General features: G+C 33.2%; 1 protein-coding gene across 2 annotated transcripts in view; it reads right to left on the reverse strand.

Moving 5' to 3' along the window:
* Positions 1–525: 525 nt before the first annotated feature.
* The window catches only part of LOC117175307 (protein monoglycylase TTLL8-like), a 66471-nt gene continuing 54200 nt past the window's right edge, over positions 526–12796 (reverse strand). For both annotated transcript variants that reach the window (XM_033365021.1, XM_033365017.1), the window contains 2 exons: positions 11425–11684; positions 526–1194 (listed from right to left, as the gene is read on the reverse strand). In XM_033365021.1, coding sequence (XP_033220912.1) covers positions 893–1194; positions 11425–11684 — 562 coding nt within the window. In that variant the 3' untranslated portion in view covers positions 526–892. The remainder of the gene's footprint in view (positions 1195–11424; positions 11685–12796) is intronic.

Here is a 12796-nt window from a genome sequence, read left to right on the forward strand (position 1 = left end):
GCACACTGCGGATAATCGGCCACCCTTAATTCTATATGTGAAAAGCGATATTACTTCTCAACGGTTTTGTAACCTGAGTTTCACAAACAAGATTTAAATGCCAGTATTTTAATTTTAATGGTCTAAAGAAATAGAAAATTGTTCAAAGAAAAATCTGAGAGTTTAAAAAATGAAATGTTCACCTTGTAAGTTCTTATTTAAACACAAAGAATTTTCATTATTCTGAAATCCCATATCTTATTGTTTTTTTGAAAACTATAAATTAAATAAAGTAAGAGCGGTGGCGCCAGAAATATTTTGTTACGGTTCATTACAGGGGAAGGGAAGGGACTTGAAGAGGGCCTATAATCCGTTACGAAATTTCAGTACAGTTCCGCATCTAAAGAAATAAAAATGAAATTGAAACATTCCGTGTATTAATATAGAGTAAAAATGAACGCTAACGAAGCTGACGGTACCTTAATTAAAGACTTCGTTTGGATGCAGAATCTGATTTATTTATAAAATAAAGGATTGAAGGAACAATGCAATTTAAATAGTCTGTATATTGATACACCTTTTAGAGAAACACACACTGCGGCTAACCGTCCACCCGTAATTCTACATTTCAAAAACGATATTACTTCTCCACGGTTTTGTAACCTAAGTTTCACAAAATGTACCTGAAATTCTCTTAATTTTTTCTCAAGAAGAATCAAATACCGCATTTATAAATGAAGAATCAACGATGTCCCGCTCAGCCCCACATGCGCCACTGAGCCCCAGATCATGATGTCACAATTTGTTTAAAAATTTGTTCGTCTTTTGATGTGAATCCATTTTGGAAAGGATGTATACAATTTTTGTTTTCATGTAGCTTCTTTTTCTTGGTGTCGAGTAAGTGGGTAAAGGTTTAGTTGACAGCTGCACAGCCAGCGGAATTTAAATAGTCGATAAAGTCAACGACCTTGGGATCTCTCAAACGAGCGACCGTGGGTGGGGCGGTCCATGCACGATTCTGTTTGCTCCAGGGACTGCAAATGTTTGCTTTACGCTCCTGTCGTTTCTTTCGAGGCTGTTCGTGTAGCGTCATCGACTTGCCAATGGCGAAAAAACATGGCCCGAGGTAAGGACGAAATTCCGGTACAGTTTGCATGTAGGTCAGAACAAATCCTCCGGTGTCAGAACTTGGGTTGATTGGAAGGTCCATTATTACTAATGAAAGAGCACTTTAATTAAAATTTAAAATAACAAATTCTGCAGAAAAGTAATGGAGGGGGTGGTAGGAGAGAAGTGAAGGTGGGGGGATAAGAGAAGTAGATTTTGAGTTAAAAGAAGGGTGAAGAAATGAGGGATTTGGGGAGATAAAAGGAGAAAGAAGGATGAGAGTGAAGGGAGAGGGATAGGAGGGAAGGGGAAATAAGGAGTTTAGGGCGATGGGAGGTGAAATGAACAGAAGAATAGTGGGAGCGTGATATTGTAGGTAGAAAAATGAGTGATTAAAGGGATTGGGAAATAAGAGGTTTCGGTGATGGGAGGGGAAGGGCAGAGATGAGTGGAGGGATAGTGATGAGGGGGGGGTAACATGATGAATTTGGTTTTATTGGAGGGGAAATGAAGAGGAGAGTGGAGGAAGAATGATGGTAAGCCTGCCTTACTTCCCTCATTTCCCCTTCTAACCCCTCAATTTCCTTTCCTTGCTCACATCCCCTCCCAGAATTAAAATTCTCCGTAAGATTCATTCCTTTCCCAGATATTTCAAAAATAAATATATTTAAGGCTAATGTGAAAACATATGAAATAAAAAGAAAACTTTGTTTAACAAGAGACTATAAAGGAGGAGAAAAATAAAGTGAAGGAGGATAGTGAGTGTCAAGACGGAAAAGAAGGGAAATAGGATACTGCGAGCGAGTACAAAAAACGTAATGTCTGTGGAAAAGAAGTAGGAGAAGAGGAGTTTTTTCTGAGAAAGTGAGGAGAAAGTCAAGTAGAAGGTGAATAATTTCGAGAAGGTAGGTGAAGCGAAGGCTGAATTGAGAAGAGGCGAATTCGGAAAGTGTCGGAAAAAGTAGGGGGAGCAGGGGAGGATAATTAAAGGCACTTAGATTATGGTTTACAATTTTCTCAATTTTTACAATAAAAGGTCTTATAGCAGGCGATTAAGAGGTTGAGACGGCACCCGGATAAGAATCGGTTAGAGTAGAATGTGGAAAAGTCTAAGATTATGGTGTTCGGAAAAGATGGTAAAAAGGATAAGGGAGGTGAATAGAACTGACAGGGGTAGATGGTGCCGGAGGTGAAAAAGTTTGTGTATCTGCGCTTTCTGTTTCGGAGGAATGGCTGAGTGAATTCCCACTTAAAAGGGTGAGCTAAGAAAACAAATTTGGAGATAAGAAAGGTGTTAATGGTTAGGACAAGAGTTGTTTGCAGATAATTTTGAAAGAAATGTGAAAAAATTTTATCCCCTAGTGATAATGCTATTAAATGAATTGGACGTGTATGGGTGAAAGCAAAGTGGAAAGGTAAACATGACACAAGAGAGTTATACAAAGTCGGGCGTGAATATATGAGAAGAAATTTCCGGAGGAGAGGGGAAGTAAGATACTCAAGGATTGTTGGCGAGAGATGGAGAATAGCAGAGGTAATGGAAGGATGGAAGTTGAAAGAGAAAGGTATCTTAGAAGAAATGGGCTAGAAATGGATGATGTGAGAAGAATGTACAAGGAGAGGAGAAAGGTGTACAAGGTACTAAAAAAGAACAATATGGTGGGCGAGAAGGAAGCAGAGGAGGAGAGAATAAAAGGTTCAATGTTTAATGTAAACTATGGGTGCATTATACCAAGGGAAAGAACGAAATGTTTGTGTGAGAAAAGGTTGAAAGCAGAGAGAGAAAAGAAGGAGAGGATGAAGTCAGGAGCTTATAGTAACGATGAAATGTGGTTTCATGGAGTTTTAATAGGTTCTGGCTTCCTATAGGCCGGGGGGGGGGCGTGAATTGTACGGAAAGTGTATGCAAGGGTAGAACAGTGTTTTGAGGATAGCAAGGGGGTGAAAAGAAGCAGAATAGGTATGGCGGTATTAATGCAGGAAACAGGGGAAAAAAGGGTTGTATTATGGGTAAAGGGAGGGTTGGGTTAGATGGCGGAGAAGAGAAGAAAGGAGGAAGAGAAAGCAAATTTAAGTGCACTAGCACAGCACATCATAATAGTTATCAATTTTTTTTTTTTTGAAAACTATTTCTTCGCACTGAAAATCTAACTACTTTCAAAATGAATCCTCTTTGTTACAAATAATTTTCTATAGATAAAAATTCAAGTAGTTAGTACAAACATTAAGTTACTATGTAGGAAATTTAAAAAATCTGACTCAGCAGAAATTTCTTTGATTGAAATTCTACTGTTTTGTTATAAATTTATCTTTTTAGGATGAAAATATAACTGGTTTGTTAAAAAATTATTTTTCTGCTTGAAAACTTTTATTTTACTTGAAAAAATTTTAATTCAAAATTCCAATATTTGTTGAAAACTAATGTTTTTATAGAGAAAATGATCTATTTAACTTGCAAATTTAGATTTGTTGTCAAAGATTAAACAAGTTAGGGAAAAATTGAACTTTTTTCTTGATACTTAGACTTTTTTAATAAAAATTTATTTTTTGGCTGAAAATTTGACTATTACGTTTTAGATTGGAAATTTATCTTTCTGAGCTTAAAATAAACTATTTGATTGAAAATTTAAGTATTTCGTTGAAAAAGTCTCTTTATTGGCAGAAAATTAATCTTCTGGTTAATACACTAATTTTTTAAATTAAAATCATAATTTTTTAGTTGAAAATTGATCTTTTAACCAAAAATGTAACTATTCCAGTTGAAGATTGATTATTTTAGTTGATAGTACATATATTTGGTCTTGTATATGTTTGCCTCTGCTCACTTATCCGTCGTTAAGGTTTTTTTTCAATGTTCATGATTTTGATAAAAATTTAATTATTTTGACTCAAAATCCACAATTTAAAAAAAGCCTTCTTGTTTGGAAAATTCAACAATTCGCTTGAACTTGCTTTTCTTTTCTTAATCAACAATTTGTATTGGTTTAAAATTTAATTATTTAAATAAAAATTTATCTCTTTGGGCAAAAAACTGTATCTTTTTTGGTTAAACATGCAACTGTTCGATCGGAAATTTCATTATTTTGGTAAAAAAAAACCTTTTTCAGTAGAAAATTAATCTTTTTAGTTAAAAATTTATTTTTTGAATTAAAAATACAACTACTTGCTTGAAAATTAATCTAATAGGCTGAAACTTCAACATTTTTGTTAACAAGTATCCTTTTGGTTCGGAGAGTAAACTGCTTTATTCAATCATTTTATTAAAAATTATTCGTCTTTTCTTGTTGATTAAAACTCTTTTGGATTCGAAATGAAAATCTGCTTTGATTAAAATATGAACTATTACATTCATTATTAAAAATTTTATCTCTGTTAATACAAAATTGTTATTTTTTGTAGAAAAATCCTTGATTAAAAATTTTTTTTTTTTAATTTAGTTAAAAATTTTAATAGTTTGTCGAAAATATCTTCTTCCTTTGGTGCACAGATAATATTTTCGGTTCAAAATTCAGCTATTCAATTTTTTGTTAAAATTAATCACGCGTGGAAATTTTATGTTTCTACGAGAAATTCTACAATTCACGTCGAGGGCCCAGCTCGGTTTCCTTCGTGGATTAACGATTAAACTTTCTAAGCCCAATGGACGAATATTTTTTCAACATCACACATTTTAAGGTCTTATGAGTTCAGACTTACAAATAATGTATTTCTGTCAAAAATTGGATGACACTTTTTTGAAATTCGAAATCGCACAATATGGGCGTTCTATAGGAGCCCCCGCAGCGAGACCAGCTTGGTTGCCCTCGGGGATTAACGAATAAAATTTCAAAGTCCGAAGGCCATATATTTTTGGACACTTTTAATTTTAAGGTTTCAGACCTACAAACAGCGAATTTCTGACAAAAATGCGATAACACTTTTTTGAATTTCGAACTCTGACAATATGGATGTTCCATAGAGGCCCTGGCTGGAGGCCCAGCTCGGTTGCCCCCACGGATCAACGATTAAAATTTCTTAATCGGAAGGATAAATATTTTATATTTTAAAATTGGACATAAAAAAGTGCGTTTAAAAATGTCGTTTATGCGTTCTAAAATTTCCGAAAAACTATAAATGTATCTGTCCCGAAGAAAACTTTTTTCTTGCTTTTTTCAATTCTAAGTTTCATTTTTATGAAAAATTTTAAATTTTGATAAAAAATCACATTTAAAGTCTATTGTAAAAACTTGTAAAGTAGTCTACAACGCGCAAAAACGAAATCTTGCGCAAAGAAAAATGGTAATCGATTAAAATTATTTATTTTATAATTATTTTATTGATATTCCTGTTAACATTTCGTGTATTTTACATTAACATAACGTGGTATAATAATAAATAATTAGAAAAGGAGAACATAAAATTTGATACTTTATCTTTTCTGAACTGCAGCTTATGAGGATGGCTTTTTCATCGAGTTTCAACTTGTCGGATTAGCACAGTGGTTAGCACTCCCGACTGCAAGGCGATAGATAGATTTAGGGATGGATTAAGTAGGTTCGATACGCCGTAGCGTTAGAAATTTTCTTTGTAATATAATGTTTAAAAATTAAACATATGTATTCACTCTAAACAGAAATATTAATATTTGTAGTCAAAATACTATCAATCAATTAATATTTATTTTTTTAATACCTTTTTTGTCATATTGTTAGAGTATAGCAGTGTTGTGTTGGGCCCCTCTGGATTAGCTTGTCGTTTCCATAAAGACCACGCCTGGATTCCCCTCATGGATTCCACAAGACATGAGGGCAATTCCATATTTTTCTCAAAGTTCCGTCGTACTTTTTTACAAGAAGGGAAAGTAGGGGAAAATTAAAGTAAGGGAATTGAGAGACGGGGAAGTAAGAGTAGTGAGATAAAGTGAGGAGGGGAAACGTGATTTAAACGGAAGAAGAGGGATTAGGGAAGATAAGAGGAGGTGGCGTTAACGAAATGAAGAGGGGGGGGGCAGAGTGATGCAAAATGAGGGATAGTGGCGTAAGGAAAATTGTAAGTCCTGGAAAAGAGGAAGTGATCAAATTTGTTTGAGGGGAAGTTAGGGGAAAAGTAGAGTAAATGGAAGGATAAGAATTAGGGTGGGAAAGGGCTGGACACTTAGGAGAAACTAAGGGAGGATACTTAAGGGAAGTGATGCAAAATGAAGGGTTAAGATGTAGCGAGAATAAATGGTGCTGGAGTAGGAAAAGCAAGAAATTATGTATTTTTGGAAAAGGAATTCAAGAAGAGATAGCAAGGAAAGTGAGGGGAAATAGTGAAATAAGAAGCGAGGGTGAATAAGGGGCGGAGAAGTTGAATAACTATGGAAAAGAGTAAGAAAGGGAAGTAGGGTCAATGATCAGATGTTAGGGGAGTGGGGGGTTGAGTAACTGGAATGATAGGAATTAGTGGAGACAAGGGGAGGAATCTTAGGAGAAACGAGAGTAGGATACTTAAGGGAAGTGATGCGAAATCAAGGGTATTGTAGCGAGATTAAGAGGTACTTGAGTAAGAGAAGAGCGGAATTATGCGGTGTTGGAAAAGGAATTCAATAAGAAATAGCAAGAAGAGTGAGGTGAAACATTGAAATAAGAAGCAAGGGCGAATAAGGGGCGGAGAAGTAGAAAAAGCAGGGGATTAGGGGAAGAGGAGTAGGCTTAGGAAAAACGAGGGGAGCATACTAAAGAGGAGTGATAAAAAATCAAGGGTGGTGACGTAGAGAGAATGAAAGATGCTGGAGTACGAGAAGCAAGGAATGATGCGATTTTCGAGGGGGAGTGCGAGAAGAGGTAGTAAGAAATGTAAGGGGAAATAGTGAAATAAGGAGCGAGAGTGAATAAGGGCAAGAGAAGTAAAAAGTAACAAGGGAAATAGTAAGAAAAATCAACTAGGGTCAGTAAAGGAAAGTTAGAAGAGCAGTAGAGTAAATGGAAGGATAAGAATTAGAGGAGATAAGGAGAGGGAACTTAGGAGAATCGAGGGAAGCGCAATTAAAGGTAGTGATAAAAAGAATGGATGTGACGTAGGAAGAGTTAGAGGTGTTGAGTAAGGAAAGCTAAGAAATATGCGGTGTTGGAGGGGAAATGTAAAAGGAGGTGGTAGGAAAGTTAAACGAAATAGTGGAAGAAATAGCAAGAGTAATTAACGGCGGGCAGTTAGGAGAACTAGGAGAAAGGAGTAGAAGAAAGGTAGTAGAAATAAATAGAGATAAAGAACGGAAATTAAGGAGACATTAAGGAGAAGGAGAAGTTTTAAAATCGAATTAACGTCTTAAAAGACTTCCGTACCCTTTTTTATTCTTCGCCTAATTTTTAGGGGTTGTTGCACCCTGGCATTTTTTGAAAAAGGTTTTCTTTATAAATTTGAAACTGGTCACAGAAGCTAATTTCCGTCTTTTCAAAGTTTACCTTCCAAATGAAAAATCAAATAAATAGCCTTGGAACTTTCTACGATCGTGGGTGGTGAATTTATAAGGAAGTATGAGAAAAATGCAAACTGGGTGTGTGGTATCAATAGGAAGGAGACCCAAACGTCTTACTCGATTCAGGACAAGGATCGCGTCTCTTTATCTTTTCGTAACCATAGTTTTTTGGTTCTTTCAGAACCTCTTCTGAGATTGACTTATCGGAAATCGCGAACCTTGGAATTGAAGTTAATTTCAGAGTTCCAGACGAGGTATATCAACAGAAAAGAGAAGTTATAAAAAAAGATTGGAAGTGAAAGAGTAAGCAGGAAATTGACAAAGCATAAAGGGCCATGGAAAATAATTTCAGCATTCTCTTCCGGCGTATTTTGCAAAATTTTAATTCTCTCTACCGGATTAATTTTCTGTTTTTAAATATTCTGCTTTTCCACAATACTTTTCTCTTTCGGAATATTTTTTCTTCCGCAGAGAAGAACACTTAACCTTAAATTTTCTATTTTAAAATATTTTTCCGTTGATAAATTTTTAAAAAATTTCAAAATAGCATTGATTTCTGGGGAATTTAATATAAAATTCTTCAGTCAGGTGCCCCCATCTCTCCAATAGATAACCCCCGCCCTAACTTTTTATTCTCGCATATTTTTCAGGAGATGAATTTGTAAGCGTATGGGAATTGATCTGGAATTCTTTAGATTTTTTAGAACCCCGGTGCCAATAGAAAATTTTAAAGTTTTAAAGAGATTAGAAAAATAATTCACGGCTCGAAAAAATTTCAAAAAAAGTAAAATAAAATAGTTCTTTTAACATTTCTAAATACAGTTTTTAATATTTCTTATCAATTGAAGAGCTTGAAGATAATTAAAAAATTTTTTTTTAAATTTCTAGCAAAGATTTAGATAAACTTTTTTTTATTTATTTTAAATAATTATATAAAATAAATAAAAAAGATAAAAAAAATTTTATTCACATTCAGGAAATATTTATAAAAATATCGAAAAAATTCAAAATGTTTCTAAAATTTCCAGAAAAAAATCTTGAAAACATTCAGGTAACTGTTTAATATTCAAGGCTTCTAAAACATTGAATTATTTGAAAGAAAAAATTTGAAAGTTATAATAATATTACCTACAATTGAAAATAAGTTAAACTAATTTTTTACAATCTTAAGTTTCGTGGGCAAATTTCAAATGATTTTTGATCCAAGAAATTTAATTTGAAAAAAAAAATTGACAATGATTTAAAGCAATATCTTGGGATTTTGAATAAATGCGGATGTGTTAAAAATATTCTGAAAAATTAAAAATTAAATTAAAATTTTTGTGCTCGTCGAAATCAGAATGTTAAGTATTGGTATCTGTTTGCAAATGCTTCAACCGAATAATTTGTATTCAAGATTCTTGAGCAAATTGAAAATAATTTATATTTTCAACCATTAATTTCATGAAATTATTTTTAAATGAAGTAAACAGTTTTAAAATTATCAGAAAGAAAGCTAGAAGTGTTTAAAAAATTTTAAAAAATATATAGGAAAAATTTCGATAATTTTTATAGATACGTAGAATGTTTAAAACTTCTAAACTGTTTTATTAAAACTAATTATTAAATGAATAATTATTTAATAATTAATTAGATAAGGATTTTTATGATCAATTGAATTTTTTTGTTTGATAGAAACTTTTTTGTTGAAACTTGATTTGACGTAGATCCGAGATCTTCCAAAGGTGAATTTTCAACCTTAAAAGACAAATTTTTAACGAAAATTGTAATATTTAATATTTCAACTAATTTTTTTTTAATTTAAATAAAAAAAGGTACAAACAAAAGATTGGGAGATACGAAGGAAAAATACAAAGAAAAATACAAAGTTCTTTAATCAATGAAACAAATTTTCGACCAAGAAAGATTAATCAGTCAATAGAGTACAAAAATTCTTTAAAAATCTTGAATACTAAAGCGAAAACAATAAGCTTTCTACAGAACAGTTACTGTTTTAAAAAAAAGCTGATATTGCAATCCAGAAGATTAATTTTCTAATAAGAAGACAAATTAAATAGAAAATACATTTTCAACCGAATAGTTGAATTTTTAAATAAGAAGATCAAAATTCTGCCAGAACAGATAAATTATCAGTATATTATATACATTTTCAACCAAATAGTTCAATTTTTGAACTGAAACATTCAATTTTTAACCATAAATTGAGTAGTTACATTTTGATGACAAAAAATAAAATTTGTACTTCAAAAACGAATTCATTTAATAAGACAAGTCTTCTACAAAACACTTGAATTTTTAAGCAATTTGGTAAATTTTCGATTAAAAGATTAATTTTCATTAATAAAAAATATTTGAACAAGCAACACCATTTGTAAGAATTAATTTCAAACTGAATAGATAAATGATCCTTGTAAAATTTATTAGTTGATCATTCAAACGTGAAAAATTTAAATTATAAATTCGAAACAGTTTATCCTAATAAAAAAGACACATTTTTAACGAACTAGAATATTTGTTAACCAATCCGTTGTATTTACAACTACCTGATTAAATTTCGAATCATGAGGATTAAATTTATGCAAAAAAAAAGTTTAAATCGAATAGTTGAGTTTTTGAAAAAGAAAGATAAATTTTCTATAAAAAATGGAATAGTTAAATTCTCAGCATCACATTTCTACCAAAATAATAAAATTTTTGACTGATGAAATTAATTTCAGACTGAACTGATGCATCTTCGACGCAAATAATAAATTTTTTACTGCTAACAAATTGTTAAATTTTTGTTTTTCAGTGATCCACAGATCTGAAAATATCATGCGTGCAAAATAGTTTTCACCACAGTCTCTTGTGTACAGCGTCACATTGCCATTTTTCGGTATACAGCGTTACAACTATCTGGGACGTGACGCTGTACTCTGCCCACGTGCGACGTGGCTCTGTATACAGTCTAAACGCGACGTTAAGCTTTATACATCCTGAATGCGATCTGGTTCTGTATTCCGCCTAAACGTAAAACGGCGCTGCATACCTCCTAAACGCATAGCGGAGCTAAAAACTGCCTAATTGCGACTTGGGAATGTACACCGCCTAAATTCGACGTGGTTCTGCACACCGCCTAAACGTAAAATGACACTGTACACCGCTTAAACGCGTAGAGGAGTTGTAAACTGTCTAATTTCGACTTGGAAATGTACACAGCCTATGCTCAAAGTGGTTTTGTACACCGCCTGAACGTAAAATGACGCTGTAAACCGCCTAAACTCGTCGCGGAGCTGTACACTGCCTAATGGCGATATGGAAATGTACAACTTATAAATGCGACGTTTTTCTGTGCACGGCCTAAACGTGAAGTGACGTTATACCAAGTCTAACTTCAACGTGGCGCTGTTCACCACCTAAAGCAGTCGCGGAGCTGTACACTGCCTAATTGCGATATGGCAATGTACACCTTATGAATGCGACGTTTTTCTGTACACCACCTAAACGTAAAGTGACATTATACTAAGTCTAACTTCAACGTGGCGCTGTTCACCGCTTAAAGCAGTCGCGGTGCTGTGCACTGCCTGATTGCGACGTGGAAATGTAAACCGCCTGAATCCGACGTGTTCCCGCACACCGCCTAAATGTCAAGTGACACTGTACATAGTCTAATCGAAACGTAGTGCTGTACGCAGTCTAAAAGTGACATGGAGCGGTATAGAACAGAGGCGTCGAATTCTTCTTTTTTTAAATTTGAGAAAAATCTTTTAGGGTTCTTCTGGGTAAATTTTTTTTGTAAAACTTATTAAGATAACGCGGTCTTAATACTTCAAAATCAAGCATTAATAATTGAACTATGAGTTCGAAATAATTTGAAGATTAAATACCTGATTTGCTTAGCGAATCCCTTATTATCGATTTACCTTTAACTAGACTGTCTAAAACTGAGCCGTAGAGTCGTTGACTGATTTTCGAACTTGGGGGATGCATTCGAGGATTAGTGTTAATTTCTATGAGCCATACGGAGAGATCTTCCATAACCATAAAGTCAGCGCCATATAACTCGAAACTGCAACGCCGCTTATCCATGGATTCTTGAGCTGCCAGCATCGTCATTACAATCGCTTGAGCCATTCTTGGGTATATCGTATCATAGTAAGGTTCTCCTTTGTATCCCATACTCCTAATAATCCAAGAATTTGATCAATTAATTCCTTCGCTAATTTGTTTATTAATTCCTTAATTAATTTAAGCCTCAAGCAATAGGATATACCGGGTTATCCGACCAGTTCTCCTAACTAAACTCCCCTAGAAATCCTCTCGGTAGAGTTGCGACACAAACTCACACAGGCTCACACAGACTTATCACTGCGCATCGCGATTAGTCCGGAACCAGAAGTCCAAATAAAGGGCGCAAAAGTTTGATACATGTTCAAGTTCATGTTCAATGCGTCAATTGAAATACAGTGAAACCATTTAATAGCCCTCCTTTCAATAGACCTCGCTTCTATGGCCCTCCCTTCTATAGCTATCCCTTCTATAGCCTATCCGAGAATTGACGCCGCGCCGCAAGTGGAATAGTTATATTTTCAGTTAAGAAAATTAATTTTCACTGAAAAAATTAATTTTCCACTAAAATGATCAATCTTCAGCCAAAAAGAATAATTTTCGATCAAGTAAGTCGAATTTTCTACTAAAAATAAGTAAATTCAATATTTCAAACCAAAGATAAAATAGTAAATTTCCTTTTTAAAATGAAAATAATTTTTAATTGATCATGACAAATTTTCAAAGAAATAGTTTAATTTTAAAATATAAAATGTAAATTAAGAAATAAATTTTCTAATGAATCTTTAAGATAAAATACGAATTTTTAACCCAATGAATGATTTGTCAACTAAAAACATGAATTTTCGAACAAAAGATGAACTCTAACCAAAATTATTAATTTTGTCTACGAAAAAATGCATTTTTAAATAATTGGTTGAACTTTTAACCAAAAGGATGAACTTTTTACGAAACAAGATAAATCTTTAAAAAGACCTGTGAATATTCAGCGATAAAGATAAATTTCCAACCAAGAGAATTATTTTTTTCATATAAAAGACGAATTTTCAAGACAACAAATAAATTTTTAGTCACAAAAATAAATTTTAAATGAAGATGATCAAGTTTTCAAAGAAAAAAATGAATTTTCAACCGAAATATTAAATTTCCAATTAATAAGTTGAATTTCTAACCAAAAAGATAAATTTTCTACCAAAAAAGACTAATTCTCAAGTAAAAAGATGAATT

Source organism: Belonocnema kinseyi, chromosome 1, assembly GCF_010883055.1.
Source record: "Belonocnema kinseyi isolate 2016_QV_RU_SX_M_011 chromosome 1, B_treatae_v1, whole genome shotgun sequence".
In the NCBI taxonomy this organism is placed as follows: domain Eukaryota; kingdom Metazoa; phylum Arthropoda; class Insecta; order Hymenoptera; family Cynipidae; genus Belonocnema; species Belonocnema kinseyi.